The sequence below is a fragment of the Arvicanthis niloticus genome, chromosome 14 (genome assembly GCF_011762505.2).
Source record: "Arvicanthis niloticus isolate mArvNil1 chromosome 14, mArvNil1.pat.X, whole genome shotgun sequence".
Taxonomy (NCBI): Eukaryota; Metazoa; Chordata; class Mammalia; order Rodentia; family Muridae; genus Arvicanthis; species Arvicanthis niloticus.
This window is the reverse complement of record NC_047671.1, coordinates 24,687,141-24,704,544: the sequence shown is the minus strand read 5'-3', so window position 1 is coordinate 24,704,544 and position 17,404 is coordinate 24,687,141. Positions and strand designations below refer to the sequence as shown.

The window sequence follows — 17,404 nt, the reverse complement described above, 5'->3', positions numbered from 1 at the left end:
CAACACAATTTCATGATTTTCCTGAGATCGTCAATATTGATTGAGAGGAGGGGGGAGGGATGGAGGGAGAAAGGGAGGAGGGGGAGAGGAGGAAGCCAGGCAGCAAGAAAATGCAACTCACCTTACTGCTCTCTGCACGGAAATGTAATTCCCAGGAGCAGAGTTATCTTGGTGGTCTGGCAAATTGGTTTATCATTTTGAAAAAAAATATTTAAATACAAATGTATATGTTTAGAGTTCTGTTTGTATGCAGCATCAATCAGCCTAGGGGTCCCTGATTACTCCTTGAGCCTGAAGACACAGGACAACAGGAACTGTAAGTTACCTTCAGCACTAGGTCCATCAGGGAGACCTTTCCCAGACCTGCCCTTCTCTGTTGTTTGAGATTCTGTCACTGAGCAGTAGGGGACCAAAGCAGGTTGCTGTCCGAGAACTTTTGTTTGACAAGGTGTGTATTTCAGACATTAGCTATAATTCAAATGATCTAGTGTCCAGCCATCATAGATACAGTGAAGGATACAAGAGGGGACGGAACCAGAGTGACAGAAAACTACATTATTTCACCTGTCTCTTTTGTAAGAATAAAGATGTGAACATCTAGGAAACTAGAGGTCTGGCGCAGACTGGCGTGTGCTGCTTTCCTACCCAAGCTTTGAAGTCATAGAGGGTGCTATTTGAAAGAATAATTGGCAACATATTGACCAAAGCTCAATAAAGTAGACGTATGAATAAAATCACCGTATATTCGTGGGTGGTAGTGGGCTGTGTCTGTGGCTGGAAAAGAGAGCAGAGCAGCAGAAAAGGGTCACTTCGAGAGAAACTGCTTTTCAAATGAATCAAACCGTTCTCTAGTCCCAAGAAGGCACATACAGTATTGTGGGCTGTCCTTGTTTTCTTATCAAGTTTTCTCTAACAGCTGGAACTGGTCGGAGGGGGCTGTCTTAAGAAGACCCCCTGCTCTTCTTTTGACAGCTGATCAAAAGAAAATAGGTCACGCTTCTCAAACTTATGTCCACCCTGTCCTTAATTACTGTCTCTTTAAACAAAGGCAACATCTGCGCAACCTCAGCTAGCTTGAATCTTCGGAGGCAAACGGAGCGCAACCTGCTTTGGAAGAATCTATTACTTTTACGGCTTTCAGTGCAGCGTGTTGGCCTCTCTGGCTGTCTTCAGTCACCCCCTCAACCCCCACACAGTTCGCGGAAATCTCCTTTACTCCGACCTCCCGACCTGGGTTTGTCAAACAACGGTAATTCTAGGAAGACGGAAAGTGTACTTTTGAAAGCGACAGCTTTCGAGAGCGTTCTCCCAGGTAGTCAATGCCCCAGGCTCGGATCATAGAATGTAAATACCAGCGGAGGCTACGGTTACCTACCCACAGCGGTAACCTTGGGTGAACAATCCTCTCAAGGATTCCAGAAAAGCGATGTGAGCGGAACGAGTGTGTGTGTGTGTGTGTGTGTGTGTGTGTGTGTGTGTGTGTGTGTGTGTATAGAGGAAAGACGATCCACGGGTACTGTCCCCACTATATTGCATACACCTTGCCCCCGGGAGAAGTTTGCTGGGCTGTGAATATCGATAACAATCTTTACCCCCAGACCCATGAGTTCTACACTCTTCCCTGTTCTTTGAAAGAGCAAGCATTTGGTCACCTCGAAACCGCAGCTGCTGGAATTTTCGTCTTTTTTTTTTTTTTTTCAGTCTAGTAGAGCCCTTTCTGAAGCCTCATAACTGAGAGATTTATGGGCTGGCCAAATAATTAAATGATGTTATTGTGTTAACTTTGCATGCATTAGGGTTGCTTGCGCCGCCGTCACTGTGAACCTTCTGCCGCCGGCTGCCCCAGCTCTCAAACAGCCCAGGCGTTCGAGTTGTTCTCTCCCATAGATTGTGCACATACCAGTCTCGGAAAATTACCGTGCATTAGAACACATTAGCGCCTGCATTTTAAAAGCTAGCCTGCTAGCCTCCCGGCGAGGGACTCTCGGGAAGTGGCTAGCTAGGAGGCGCGCGTTTGTTTTTTTACCGTAGGACAAGCTTACACAAGAGTGAAGAAAGCTTTGAGGTGAGACTAAAGAAACCGTAGCAATCAGCCCAAATCGTTGCTGCTCAGAAGAGGCCGAAAGCGGCATCTCTCACATAATCCCCCTTAGTCCGCCGCACTCTTGCTTCTTTCTCTCTCCTCATCACCCCCCCTTCTCCTCCCTTCTTCTCCTTGATGCTTGGTTCTAGGAGCAAAAAAATGGGGGGGGGGGGGCGACCGAGCTGTCAGCCAAACCTGAAACGCTCGGCCCCGCCCCTTCTATAGCCATTGGTAGCTGCTCAGAAAAGGTCTGCCTTTCAAGGCAGCTACTACCACCGATTGGCTTCTCCTCATGCCCATCGGGCACGGTCCCGCCTCGGGCCCCGGAGGATAGGTTGGCTGTTCCCCAAGCGGCAGAGCCCTTCTGGACAGCTCCCGCTCACCCAAACAGAAGACGTCGGCGCCAGAGTGGGCTCGGACATGGCGAGGCAGCGCGCCCGCACAACCGGCGGGGCCCGGTGATCCCTCCCTCCTTCCCCACCCCCTCCCCTCTCCCGCACGCACGCCCTGTCCGCCCCCACCCCACCCCCACCCCGGGCGCGCCCGCCCGCAGCCCGGGGCACACACCCGCACGCACGCTACCCCAGCACACACACACTCTCGCACTCCCACGCCCGCCCCCCGAGCCCGTGGCCGAACCACGCCACGCGTGCCTAGCCAGCCCGCCGGCATCCCCCGCCGCTCCCACCGCCCCCGGGCCCCGATGGACTGAATGAAGGCTGCCTACACCGCCTATCGATGCCTCACCAAAGACCTAGAAGGCTGCGCCATGAACCCGGAGCTGACAATGGAAAGTCTGGGCACTTTGCACGGGCCGGTCGGCGGCGGCAGCGGCGGGGGCGGCGGCGGGGGCGGAGGGGGCGGGGGCGGGGGCCCGGGCCATGAACAGGAGCTGCTGGCCAGCCCCAGCCCCCACCACGCGGGCCGCGGTGCTGCTGCTGGCTCGCTGCGCGGCCCGCCGCCGCCAAGCGCGCATCAAGAGCTGGGCACCGCAGCGGCGGCGGCAGCCGCGGCATCGCGCTCGGCCATGGTCACCAGTATGGCCTCGATCCTGGACGGCAGCGACTACCGGCCAGAGCTCTCCATCCCGCTCCACCACGCCATGAGTATGTCCTGCGACTCGTCCCCGCCAGGCATGGGCATGAGCAACACCTACACTACGCTGACGCCTCTCCAGCCGCTGCCACCCATCTCGACGGTCTCAGACAAGTTCCACCACCCGCACCCTCACCACCACCCTCACCACCACCATCACCACCACCATCACCATCAGCGTCTGTCCGGCAACGTCAGCGGCAGCTTCACTCTCATGCGGGACGAGCGCGGGCTTCCGTCCATGAACAACCTTTATAGCCCTTACAAGGAGATGCCTAGTATGAGCCAGAGCCTGTCTCCGTTGGCTGCCACGCCGCTGGGCAACGGGCTGGGTGGCCTTCACAATGCTCAGCAGAGCCTGCCCAACTATGGTCCGCCGGGCCATGACAAAATGCTCAGCCCCAATTTCGACGCGCACCACACTGCCATGCTTACCCGCGGTGAGCAACACCTGTCCCGAGGCCTGGGCACCCCGCCTGCGGCCATGATGTCTCACCTCAACGGCTTGCACCACCCTGGCCACACTCAGTCCCATGGGCCAGTGCTGGCTCCTAGTCGCGAGCGGCCCCCTTCATCCTCCTCGGGTTCTCAGGTGGCCACGTCGGGACAGCTGGAAGAGATCAACACCAAAGAGGTGGCCCAGCGGATCACCGCCGAGCTGAAGCGCTACAGCATCCCACAGGCGATCTTCGCACAGAGGGTTCTATGCCGGTCTCAGGGGACTCTCTCCGACCTGCTCCGGAATCCCAAACCCTGGAGTAAACTCAAATCTGGCAGGGAGACCTTTCGCAGGATGTGGAAGTGGCTGCAGGAACCGGAGTTCCAGCGGATGTCTGCCTTACGGCTGGCAGGTAAGCCCAAGGGCACCCGGCAGCCAGCCTGCTGGGGAAAGTGCCCCAGTGTGTTTGTGGGGCTGGTCTGTGAGCCGACTCTGCTAGTTAGCTTGTCTCCCTTCTCCCCTATCTACGTCCCCTTCCTTCTTTCTTTTCCTTCCATTTTCACTTTCTCGGCTCCCTTATTTCTCTCCTCCATTTTTTCATCTCTTGCTTTCACACTCCTTGATTCTGAGTTTTCATTGCCGGTCCCCCCCCCCCCGCCCCTTTCTTTGCCCTATTATCAGTGTGCCAATCTTTTCCTCTCCTTCTCAGTGCGAGGAGGGTCGGGGCTCTTAGTGTCCCCCTAGAAGCCCTGTTTGGGAGACTAATGTCCCTTAGAAATCCTGTTTTATGGACTAGAGTCCCTGTTTTGGGGATACGTGAAGCCCTGTTCTGGGGACTCCTGAAGCCCTGTTCTGGGGACTCCTGAAATCCTGTTCTGGGAACTCCTGAAACCCTGTTCTGGGGACTCCTGAAGCACTGTTCTGAGGACTCCTGAAGCCCTGTTCTGGGGACTCCTGAAGCCCTGTTCTGGGGACTCCTGAAGCCCTGTTTTGAGAACAGCCCTCAGCCCAAAACCTCTGCCCTTGAACCCCCTTGACAACATATTTCAGTTTTCCAGGATGCCTGCTCTCCTTGTGTAGATGCTTTTGACTGTTAATGGGTTCTGATCCTTAGAAAATAAAAAGTTCTTCACTCACCTCCTACCCACAAAAGCAGGCAAACTTCTTTAGTCATTGGCAGGAGGTACACCCTTACGGCTACGAAAACTAACAGCCAGGATACAACACCGGTGCCAGAACCTACCCGCTGCTTTCGTATTAACCCAAGGACTTTGTGACCCACCAAAAGAGCGGAGTCTGGCCAGCTCCCGTGTCACTGCCGACAGATAAGAGGGTGCAAAGACCAAGGTTTGGGGCTGCCACAAACCTTCCCACCCACCAACGCTTTGGGAAGAGGAGGGAAGAGACACCAGAGTGAAGAGCTCGCTGCCTTACTCGGCTGTACCCTCTTGCTGGGCTGCAAGCATTTACTAGGATTTGTTGAGGTTTGCTAGGTCTCCAGGAGAGGTTAAGGTGCTCTCGGAAAGAGGTGCCGAGAAATTAAGATGCGAGTTAGTTAATGCTCCTTGGCCTCAGCAGGCTGTAAGCTCCGCCTTTGCATTAAAGAGGGCGCTGATTGTGCGTGTAGTGGAGTGGTGGGGAGGCCTGGCGGCCCGCGGCAGGGGACCGGTCAACGCGCGGGTTACATTGTTCCGGAGCGGGCATGGCTCTCTGTGCCTCCTCTAGCGGCCAAGAGGCGAGGTACAGCCCTCTATTGTTCTAGGAACACTGAAACCTCCGGTATGGGCGGTGGGTGCAAAAGCGAAAGAACCGCAGCCTGAGCTGCCAGTGACACAGTTTCGAGCTTTTGTGCACGCAGACCAGGCTCCCCGAGTGCTACGACTGCTCTCTCCCCAGGTCTGAACAGCGGACCCAGAGGGGCAAGGTGTCCAGACCTCCCACTGGTGAGGACATACAATACCCAGCTGCAAAACCTAGCTGAGTGACTTGTCTGTGCTTCTTGGTGCTCTAGGACAATTAGCCGTTGGCCTTAATTCGCATAAAACCCGTATTAGGTCTCATGTGGTTTTGATTCCGGCGCTCACTAGCTCTGGGTCTTCTAACTCAGGTGTCCATTCCAGTCCTTCAAGACTTTCTTCCACCACCAAAACGGGTTTTGTGGGGTGCATCCTACCGTTGCCTAGCAAAACTAAGGGATGTGTCCCGCGGCAGGATCACTGCTCAGATGAAGGAGGCGTTTCTGCCTACAGCCCCCTCCTTTGCCCACTGTTGGGTTTTGTTCACTACTCAGCAACCTCCCCTGTCGATCTAAAAGGGTAATGACAAGAAAGAAAAAAGATTTCTTCCAGAGAACTCCCCTCAAAATCAGTGGGCTGGGGACAGTTTTGAATGGAGTTCGAAGCCGACTTTAATCTTTTTTTTTCTCCGTTAGTTTATTCTTCATCCTCTTCTACACTCTCCTCGGATTTGCTCCTGTTCCCTAGCAAAGATGAAGCTTTGGGAGCTGGAGGCTTACTGATTGCTCTCATTATGGTAACTCTTCGTTTTAGACTGCCCATTCCCCAGTCCTGTAGCAACTCTAAGGAGTCTCAATCACTGGTTCGTTTCCTGCGCTTAGGAGGCCAGAAGGAACTTGGCAGCTGCTCCTTGGGGTACAGTAAAAGGCTCAATGACAGCTGTTCCACTCTGGCTCATCTCGGAGCGCTGCCGCCCCCTCACGCCCATCCGGCAAAGGACAGGGCTGTTTAAAAACACTAGCATTCGGTCTGTGTTGAAAGTTAAGCCTCCCCTTGCAGCGAGCTTTTCAACAGTGGATGAGGAAGGCTGTGGTACCTGGGGCTCTCAGCCCTAAACTCCTGGAGAGTTGCCCGGTGACTCCGGGAGGCAAGCCTTCCAGACCACAGACCCATGCATCGTGATTTCCGGTGGGGATCGCAGACAGGGAAAGTGCGCTGAGGACCCGGCTTCGCTCAAACATTTAAATGTGAGTCTGTTTTATAACCTTAGGTGAAAGGAGACAAGAGCTTTCGCCCTTTTTTATCTGACCGTTTTATCAACAACTACAAGTGCGCTGAGTGGTTATAGGAGGCTTTTCAGTATGGGGGTCAGTAGATCAGTCCCTTCAGACACTGCGGCAAAAGCTGGAGACGGGTAAATAGGTATTATGTGCTCAGTAGGGCAGGGAACAGAGTCGCACAGAGGAGAAAAGGGAGGCCTTTGATTGTTATTGATCGATGGGAAACCCCGCTGGGAAGCATCCGGGAGTCCAGGCCTTTGGGACCCTGAGGTTAAGCAAATCGGCGACTCCCCAGGATGGCTGTCCCAGCCCAGCACCTTCACAACCCTGAGGCTACCATTCATACCTTCCTTTTGTATAGTCTCATGGTCAGATAGCCTCTCTCTCTCTCTCTCTCTCTCTCACTCTCTCTCTCTCTCTCTCTCTCTCTCCTTTTATCATTTTGAGGCCCATCTGGACAAGGGTCGGAGGGACTCTTTGATATGGCTACAGTCTTCAAGCTCTATCTTCAGGTCAATACACCCAGTCACCCGGAAAGCTGGATCTTCCAGCCAGCCCATGAACCCTCCCAGTCGTTCTGCTGTGAGCGCAGCCAAGCTCGGGTGTACAGCAGAGAGGACTCGCAGGTTAGGGAAGTTCGGATTGTCCCTTCGTAGAAGTCAGGGAAAGAAACTCTACACTCACTGGGAGGTGAGGACCGCAAGTAGTAACAACTGACCAAATAGGCTGGGAGTGGCCCAAGACGGGATCCTGCTGGGCCGTTCTTATTATCTAGGCCTGAGGACAAACTCACGCAGGTTTGAGCACACTTTCTCTAGCTTTGATCCTCAAGGGCCTCTGCACAGTGCACAACAGCGAACTAGGAGGAACCTCGAGAGCTCAGGGAAGAACCTGAGTCCATCGCTTGGTGGAGGAAAACCGAGACTTTAACGATGAGGGTTTTTATATTGTTGTTCTTGTTGTTGCTGCTGCTGTTGTTGTTTTCCCCAAGGCAGGAAAGGGATAGCATGGCGGCTATTACCGCCATAACTGAGGTTTCTGCCTCCAGGGAGCGAGGCTTTGCTGTTGGCTCTCCCGGAGCCGGGCTCCAGTGCCAACTGCGCGAAGATGGTGTGACCTTCTCGAGGAAGCAGCCCCCAAACAAACAGGCTAGATCCCACTCAGTTCAGGAGGTTTTAAACTCCTAAACCAACTCGATGCCGTTGGGCCCACTTGATGCCCGCCTCAGTGATGTGGTAGGATCATTGATCGCCCCATAGCTCCGGCCCAGGCATTCGTACATGCGCGTGTCCTGCCGCGCGGTACAGGTGCTTTTAGATGACGCGGGAGACAGATTTTTTTTTTCTAAAATGAAGGGTTGGAAGTGGGCCTCCGCCACAACGTTCCTTCCGTCCCCCACTCAGCATTTCCGACCATCTTGTTTGTCCAGTCCGGGGCTCAGGCCGCCACTCCTAGGGGCTTAGTTTGGGGATCCGAGTCGGGAAGCCAAACCCAATACACACCCGGTGCAGAACAGACTGATCTGTTAGGTTGCTTGGCTGCTCGGATTAATAACTATAAAGCTCACTACCGGTGTCCTCGCCGGCGTCAAGTCCCTAGTTCCCAAAGAACGCCTTCCTAACACAGAGGCGGACAGGAACTTGTAAAGGAAGGCAGGACGCGAGGGAGCTGAGTGAATCCGAGCTCCGAAAAGTATTCCAGGCCTCCGGGAGTGGTGGATTAGAGGGGCGGCGCATTTATTTTTATTCCAGGCTTTCCACGGTGTGGTTATGTCACTTTCTCAAACAAATGTGTATATGGAGGGAGATCGATGCTGATAATGTTTAGAAGATTAAAAGAGCATTAATGCTGGCAACAATAACGTAAACGTGTGGACCCAGATTTCATTGATCTGGAACCTGAGCCGGCGCGTTTCCAGTAAGTCCGACGGCCGGCTCGCTCTTCCCAGAAGAGCGCTCGCCAGTGCCCAGGATCCCTGGCGCTCTGGCCACGGCAGCTGAGGCCAGATTCTCAGGTCTGACCGCAACTCCTCCCGCGAGCAGCCTTTGGAGCCAGCTCCATTCTCGATAGGTTTTCTTGGCCTTGCACAGGGCTCCTGGGTCCCATTTACCCACCGCTGCGCTCACACTGTACAATCTCTGCACTACTCGAGGTGACAATTGGTGATCCTGCTCCAAAACAAAACAACAACAACAACAAAACGCCTTCGCCTTCCCTGCCCTTGACCATCGTACTTGAGCCAACGGAACTCTAGCTAGTGTTCTCTCTCTCTCTCTCTCTCTCTCTCTCTCTCTCTCTCTCTCTCTCTCTCTCTCCCTCCCTCCCTCCCTCCCTCCCTCCCTCCCTCCCTTCGTCCCTCCCTCCTTCCTTCCCTCCTTTCCTCCTTTCCTCCCTTTCTCCCTTCCCACGCCCTCATCAAAACTGTCCTGGAAAGCCTCTTAGTTTTGAAATTCGTTCTCAATTGAGTTTAAAGCTGTCAGCGAACCCGGCGCTTCAATGGTCCGTGCACGGCCGGGTCCTTACAAGTTTCAGTACTAAAAGTCCGAGTTGCAGAGTTTGCAGCCATGAGTTAGTTGGACTGTTGGACTCAGCCTCGGTACCAAAAGCCAAGGCTTTGTCTCTCAGAATGGCCTGATCTGCTGTAAACTAATTGGGTCAACCACTGGAAGGATCTCAGTCAAGGAAACTAGGGGAACACCCACCCTACTCTTTTTCACCTGACTGAGGCCACAGGCCATTCCTTGGGGTGTGTGTGTGTGTGTGTGTGTGTGTGTGTGTGTGTGTGGTGGTGGGGGGGGGGGGGTGCTCTGAAACACATCAATTCACCAGATAGAAAACTCTAGAAATTGTTCTTTCCATCTATGGGTGAGGGGAAAGAGCTACACTCTTAATCCCTTTTCTTGCTAAATGGTGGCTTGCTCTTTAAGAAGGAGCATTGAAGTGTGTGTGTGAGTGAGTGTGTGTAAATATATATATATATATATATATATATATATATATATATATATATATTAATATTTTTCTTTGAGAGTGTCTTACACTTGATGGAAAGAGGTGTTTTCTTACTTTCTCCAAAAAGGGGAGGGGGGGAGAAGAAAAGATGTAAAGCTTATGTTTTTCTTTGAATGTGGGAAAGATCGGGTAATTTCTTATCTTCTCACCAGTGGCTTTCCTTAAAATAAGGGATCGAAGTGCCCTAGTCTCTAAAAGCCGTGTATATGATCACAACATTCCCCAAGGAGCATAGGTGGTTTCCTTTTGGAGTGGAAGGCAACTGGCCCAGTATCCGTAAGCTCTGGATAACATCTGTTTAATCTGTCACCTCTCTCCTCTAGGAGGGCTGAGTGTGGTCTCCTTAGAGTTGTGCTCTTGGATTACCCCCACCCCACTTAAAATCTGAACAGCAGGATTCCTGCTGAAAGGTGTAGGGTGAGGATTAAATCGATTGTTCACATTTTCTTTGTCTCTATAATGTCTTAGCAACAGCTACATTCTTAAGTCGAGACTGTCCAGACCCTGGACCCGCTTTTCCAACACCCACTTAACGATCACCTCTGGGTACAAGAAGAGCTCTCCCTTCGAATTCTCTGGATTTAAAATACCCATGTTCACAGGAGACGAGAGGACAGAGGAAAAAGAGCTCTTGGGAAGAATGTGTAGCTTAGGGCATGGCTATTAGCTAGGGCTGTCAGAAAATGTCTTTGCAAAAAAAAAAAAAAAAAAAAAAAAAAAAAAAAAAAAAAAAAGTGGTATCATCCTGGGGAGTCTCCAGAGAAATGAAAACCTCAAAGGAAAAGCAGAGAGATTTAGTTTCTGGGTTCTTGCCAAAGGAAGAGAAACAAAGAGGGCATAAATAGAGATGATTGTCTGAATAAATGCCCTGGGGAAGAGGAAGAGACAGGGGTGCTTGGGCTTAAACTTCATGGGCACACTCTCTGGGTAGTATTTGTGTTCATTATTTTGGGGACCCCTTTCTCCCCCTATTGAACTGAGGGATGTCATTTCCTTCAGAGGGTAACTCTTCTTCATGGCTGAGTGCATGAAGAGGAAGTCTTGTGTGGTCCTCCAGCCTGCCTGGTTCAGAGGAGCCCGAGTGACTTCCTCCTGGTAAGAGACAGTGCCACTGCTCTTCAGCCCAGCCCTTCAGACAACCTTAGTGCTTCTGAGGGAGATGTTTTGATTTCCAAGTGTCAGGCAAAACAGTGACTGTAAAGATCACACATGGGGTGTACTGGGTAGGAGGCAGGAGAGTTAACTGGATATTCCTGACAGAGTAGACAGAGCCCAGAGATAGAGGTTGTCTCACTTGGGAAGTAGGATTCTTGGAGGTTGTGGGCACTTACTATGAATAAAAGTCCACACACATTTTCCCCAAGGGCCAGCAGGCTCTGCACACCTCCTTGGTGCATTTCTCACCACTTGAGGATCCATTACTCTTTCGGTAGAAAGCAGACTTTGTTTGGGTTGGAAGCATACCTTCAGTGTAATTTAATCAGCATTAGACTTTGGTTCCTGTAATCAAATATACATATACTTTCTCCTGTAGGAAGAAAAATAATTTCTCTGTGACTGGTATTGACTCAAAATCGTGTAATTTCTGGAAGGCATCACGTTTTTAAAAGGCAAACCACTATTTTCATGGTTTGCTTTGTCATAACCAAGAAGCCCCAGTTGCCACCTAAGAAAGGGCAACCGTGAGCACTGACAGGACTCAAATGCTCAGCCTCTCTCGTTGCAGAAATCTCTGCACAGCTTCTGTACAGTCGGCCTCTTAGATCTATATTGATAAGAAGCTATATTGACTGCCTCGCCAGCTCCCAGAACATGAGTTTTATATTGCCTGACATTCTTAAAGGAACCTGTCTGTCTTGCATTTTACTCCCCTCGTTGGAGAGGTCCCAGGCAATGGAGTCTGGATGTATATTAAGCCAGTTCTTGCTTGGTGGCTATTACCAGCAATTTCCTATTCTACCCTAGAGCATCTCCCTGGAGCAGCTTGGTCTCCCCACCTCCTAAGGGTGAGGAGTTGGGCTTTGCCCAAGCTGAGTCTGTTAGGGAATCTGTTGTAAACACAGATCCATTGATTTGCATTTGTCAGAGAGTAAAGTTAAACCAGTGAAAAGAGAAGCCCTTACCCTTTTATGCAGGGCCAGGGAAACCTTTCATATTGATCCTATTGATCCAACCTTTCCCTTTAAGGAAACCACATAGTTAAAGACCCTCGTTCAATAGATTTACCCTTCGTGCCTATGATATTCCTCTAAGTGTTCTCATTGAGGATAGCTGGGCATTAAGCCCACATTCCAAGCCAAACAAAAATGAAAGGGGGGGGGGATGAAAGGGGAGGGGGTGGAATTGTGGGAAGTGAAATTAAATCAGACCGAAATGTATAGTGACACAGCTGGCCATGTTTTGATCATTCTGGAATGACATGCAGAGATAAAGATAAATTAGATGCATTTAGCAACTCCCCTCCTTTTTTCCCCCTCACAAATGAAAGTCAGTTTCTATGCAAAGACTAGCAATGCCTTATGAACATCATTTCCTAATGTAAGGTGATTTCAAGCAAACTACTAACTCGGCTCGTTTAAACCGGTTCATGTAAAAGCATTATTTCTGCCACAATAATTATTGTAGTTTATTTGTGGGAAATCAAGAGTAGAATTGGTCCCCGCAGTTGGAACATTTTGGACTCCATATACAGTCATAGACACCAAAACTGCTCAAGAAGAAGGGGCTTCGAGCCATGGTGACGGAAAGAAGCCGTAGAAGCCAGTTTAGGAATGAAGTCCGGGGTTTCTCATAGAGCACTGTAGATGAAGTGGGAGTTGCTACATATGGTTTAGTGTTTCTCTCGCTTGCAGATATGAAAACGAAAGTCCCTTTGTCCCTTGAATTACTGGCACAGCTCCATCTTTTCTGGCCTTTTTGTTGTTGCTGTTCCATAAGTAACATCCATTCGTGATTTTTTTTTCCCCCAAACACGGCACATGGACTCTTCTCAATTGGCCATCTCTTCGATTGTTTTTGTACACTCATGTTTGTCTTATGTGATTGAAAAATATTAATGATTCCTTAGGTGAGCTAATGTATTTATCTGCCGAGTGAGTTCAAAGGGCAGAGTTCAGCTATGGTTCAGGTTAATTGAACAGGAAGCAGTGGGCTCTCTAGGTTGTGTTGAACAAGGGACTAGCTCCTTAAAATAGCACTTTTAGCAGTTTCACAGCCCTTCTCCTGGAGTCTGAGGTAAGAGGCTTCGATTGATGCAGATTGCCCGTTAAAAAACAAAAAACAAAAACAACCCGAAGCAAAGGGTAGCAACTGCAGCAAAACGCCCAGAGTCCCCTCCGGGAAGAAGAGTTTTCTCATTGGCTAATTGCTTTATTGGTTGCCTGACCTGCAGAGCAGCTGCAGGGGCCTAGATGAAGGCTTAGGCCTTGGAATAATGTGATCCATTAGAACAGGGCAAGGCATTTTTTTGTTTACTCAATTGGAGCTCCCTGCAAAGTGCCATTAACCCCAACCCAAATGTGTGCATGCTGCAAAAGCCAAAGGTCACACTAGTCATCTGCTGGTGGAACCAGCCTCTGCCCCTTGTCCAAGGGAAGGGGGCATCTTGCTGGCACTGCCTTCCTTGGAGTTTGTCCCAGTCTCTTGGGCCTCTCCAGGGTTTTGACCAAAGCAAGCAGTTTCACCAGTTGTTTACATTTCCCAACTGCTGAGTCATGTTGTTGCTGACTAAGCAGTTTTGATCTGAGCATGAGCGCATGCGTGCTCACTAACACACACACACACTCCTCCCACTAACCCTCACTAGTCTATTTATGTTCCCTCTATTACTGTGCATTACAGTAAATAGAACTGTGCACACAGCGCTTTTAGCATAAAGAGAGTATGGATACATTATGTGGATCAAGCAGAAGGTACAGACTAGAGGGGGAGCAGAGTCAAGACTTGCTACAGAGACACTGGTAACTACAGTTCCGCTGGGAGTCACTGATCTGTAGTCAGCTTCACTTCACCCAAGGCCCCTTCCTTCACTTCTGTCTCATATTGATGCTTCATTCCCTATCTTTTACATTGCTGCCTGCTGCTAACATTACCTTCTTAGATATATATCATAAGGGGCCTTCCCATGATTCTTTGAGAATCCAGCCTCTGTTTCATTGTCAAGGAGAAACCAGCCAACAGTTCACTACCATGAATGAGGTCTTGAACCACAGAACAGTTGAGGTAACAACATCCTGTTGAGTTGGGTGGTGTTTGGGGTGAGGTGGCAGGGTAAGCAAGAAATGTGTGTGGGACCAAAGAGAAGTGGCCACCTGTGGGAAAAGAATGGCATAGTTGATGGTGCCAGAGAAGGCTATGATCTGCAAAGGTAAAATATTGTAAAGGAGACTAGAGAGAAAGAAGGCAATACAGTGAGGGCGAGGGAGAGAAGAGCAAAGACCTGAGTCACTGAGGTAGACTTGAAGTCTCAGGGTGGAGCTGGCTGTAGTTTTATGGGATGTAGCTATTTCCAATATCACCCCCGTCCACCCAGCCAGAAGCCTCACTCACCCTCCAATCCCCAGCCTAGTACCTGTGGGTGGGTTGCAGCCTCCATGCCTAAATAACTTCAGCACCTTGAACAGCGCCACGAAGCCGCCCTCCAGCTGTCTGGCCGAGCTGCGGGACCCTCAGCCTGGACCAGAGAGGTGTGCTGTAAAGTCTGAGTAGGGACACATTCCAGCCCTGTAGATTTATGTGTCCGGAGGGGACAGTGGGGCCCGGGCAATAGCGCCTCAGATTTTCCTCTTACGTTGGGTGGTTTCTTGGAAAAACAAACAAGAAAACCCACCTTGCCTCCCAAGGGGGGAAGAGCAGGAAGTCTGTGCAAGAAGGCGGGGCGGAGTTGTCCAGATGTAGCTTCTTTCTCCGTGTCATGTTCAAAGGCAGCGACTGACATTCTCAACATGGTTTTTAAGATCTAGGATTTCTTCTGAGCTCTGTGCCTAGTTGCCCCTTTCTCCCAGGTACCTGTGTGGAGAAGTGCTTCGGCTCTCCGCCTGCATGCTTGCTGGTCTTTGAAAACACAAGCCTCATCATCATTTAAGCAGTAAATCAGCAGCGCCGCTTCAGAGAGACCCAGTTATAAGACACCAACTCATATAAACCTAAAGTCCAAGTTTAGCTGCTCAGTTGTCACTGGCGATGGGGCTGTGTTTACTTCCAGATGCTCCCCCAACACAGAAAGAGCCAAGATGTTGAGGTTACTCAATAGAAGGCAAGAGATGCCTTGAGGTGCTGACCTCTGTCTCACCCTTGGTGCTCAGAAGCAGGTGAATCCCATCGGTCAATAATTGGGCACAATTTGTATCTCTCTGGCTTTTAGTAAAATATCTCTTGACTTCTCCAAACTAATTAACATGTAAGTCTCTCTTTTCCTTTATTTTAAGGAATTCTAGTCCTGGCCTAATCTATTACTAAGTGGTTGTTGGGGAGGCAGAGCCTAGGGACAGAAGAATCTCTCCTTTACTAGAAGGCCAATGGCATAATACATGAGTTTCTTTTCCTCTGGCAATTTATTTTAAAGTTGTTGGTGTCTCTTTATGAAGATAACTGGTCATATCTAAAAACTAGTTTTGAGAGCATTTTTAAATCTCTGACCAAGTGGTTTTTTTCAAGCTATATAATCTCAAATTTTCAGACTTCCTTTCTAAGCAAGTATTGGGTTATACTTTTAAAATCTTTTCAGGTAAAAACATTGACAGTCGCCAGGCGGTGGTGGCACACACCTTTAGTCCCAGTACTTGGGAGGCAGAGGCAGGCGGATTTCTGAGTTCGAGGCCAGCCTGGTCTACAGAGTGAGTTCCAGGACAGCCAGGGCTATACAGAGAAACCCTGTCCTGAAAAACAAAACAAACAAACAAACAAACAGAAATTGATAGTCAGCATAGCCCCTTTAAATCTCTCTCTCTCTCTCTCTCTCTCTCTCTCTCTCTCTCTCTCTCTTTCTCTCTCAAGATGTAGTCTGGATTCACTGTCTTCGTGGTGGACTCACTGTGGCTTTTAAAATACACTTTGACAAGTTATCACCTAGTAGGGCCCTTTCTATAATCTGACTTTAAATGTTAAAAAATACATGGAATAAAATAGCTTCATCTTTCCAAATCAACTGCTTTCCAGATAGAGCCCTTACTTTAAGATATATAGGACAATTTTTTTTTATGGATTCAGTTGCCTCCTACCAAAGTTCACCCTGGGTCACACTAAAGGCACGAGAGCAGGTTTTTCATTCACACTCAGTGTCTTACCCCTGACCTGCTCTTCCATTTTTCTAAAGAGGGAGAAGTGGGCTTGGTATTGAAGGCTGAATCCTCCAACTTGCTCTGAGCCTCCGGCTCTCCCCCTTCCTCAGGACCCTACCCTTCCCTTTACCTCTCCGTTTCAATTGGCTTCATCACATCAGCATCCTCAAGCCTCCACTTCCCTCTCCTTTTAAAAATTCATCCTATCCAACCTTAATCTCTTTCCTTTATTTCTATAAAGACTTGTTGTAGCTCAACGGATCCCTTGCCTGTGTGGTTAGCCTAAACCTGTGGCAGTTCGATCCCAGCCATTCCTAAATTGGAAACCTACTCCTACTTACCTGACTACTATCCTTGCAACTGAGGCTCATATCTCAGCTCTTATCTTAACCCAGCCTCTGCAGAATTTCACACTGTTGGCCATCCTCATCCCTAAACATTTTTTCCCACTAATTTGTAATATACCATTCTCCCTCTCCTTTTCTCTTTCTCCTCCCCGTCTCTCTGTCTCTTTCCTTCCCTCCCTCTCTCCCTCCCTCCTTCTCTCCTTCTCTCTCTCTCTCTCTCACTATGCCTAGGTACACCTTCCCAGCCTCTGCTCCAGCTTCATTGTGTCCCTCTATAGCAGTGTTCCCCTGGGCTGTTTGATTCTTTTCTCTCACGATACTCAACATTGGAGGTCTTTCCTTTTTTAATATTTTAATCTAAACTTTGAGATAGAATACAAAATAATGAGTTTCACTGTAACATTTTTATAAATGTATGTCATTGCACTTTGTTCTTACCTGTCTCCTCAGCACCTTCCCTTCCTCTCTCCCTGTCTCTCGAAGGCTCCCTTCTTCCCTCTCAAACAGCCCCTCTCATGTATCTTCTATTGCCCTCACTAACTGTAGTCCTCCTCTCCTCCTCTTTCTCCTTAATGCTCTATTGTGTGTTTGTATGGGTGTGTGTCTGTGTGCATCTTTGTGTGAGTACATGTGTGTTTCTGTGTTTTGTATTAGTGTGTTTGTATATATGTCTATGAGTGTATGTATGTCTATTTGTGTAAGTGCATGTGTGTATGTGTGTGTTGTATTAGTGTGTATCTGTGAGTGTATGTATGTCTGTGTGTGTCTGTCTTTGTGTGCTTGTGTGTGTGTGTGTGTCTATATGTGTGTCTCTGTGTGTCTTTGTGTGTTTTTTTTGTGTGTGTGTACATGTAAATCTATATTCCAACATGATATTCATCTTTCTGTGCTTGGCTTCCTTGGAGAAACAGACTGCTTTCCAGCCTCATCTACTCTACAGCAAACAATTTTGTTTTTCTTTAGAGCTGAATGAAATGTGTCTATGTGCTATATTTTCTTTATCTATTTGTCTGTTAATAGGCATTTAAGCTATCATTCACCATCAAGTGTGGCTAGCACAGCAGTAAACATATATATGTGTAGTATCTCTGTAGTATACGGATCTAGAATCCTTCAGGTATATACTTGGCAGTG

General features: G+C 49.3%; 1 protein-coding gene and 1 long non-coding RNA gene across 4 annotated transcripts in view; one reads left to right on the top strand and one right to left on the bottom strand.

The window, feature by feature from the left end:
• The window catches only part of LOC143434287 (uncharacterized), a 73,477-nt gene extending 68,120 nt beyond the window's left edge, over positions 1–5,357 (bottom strand). For all 3 annotated transcript variants that reach the window (XR_013103644.1, XR_013103645.1, XR_013103646.1), the window contains exons 1-2: positions 4,755–5,357; positions 3,675–3,788 (exon numbers count right to left, since the gene is read on the bottom strand). This is a non-coding gene — a long non-coding RNA (uncharacterized LOC143434287). The remainder of the gene's footprint in view (positions 1–3,674; positions 3,789–4,754) is intronic.
• Positions 2,600–17,404, top strand: part of Onecut2 (one cut homeobox 2) — a 52,013-nt gene continuing 37,208 nt past the window's right edge. The window contains exon 1 of the mRNA XM_034518594.2: positions 2,600–4,029. Within this exon, the coding sequence (XP_034374485.1) occupies positions 2,796–4,029 (1,234 nt within the window). The 5' untranslated portion in view covers positions 2,600–2,795. The remainder of the gene's footprint in view (positions 4,030–17,404) is intronic.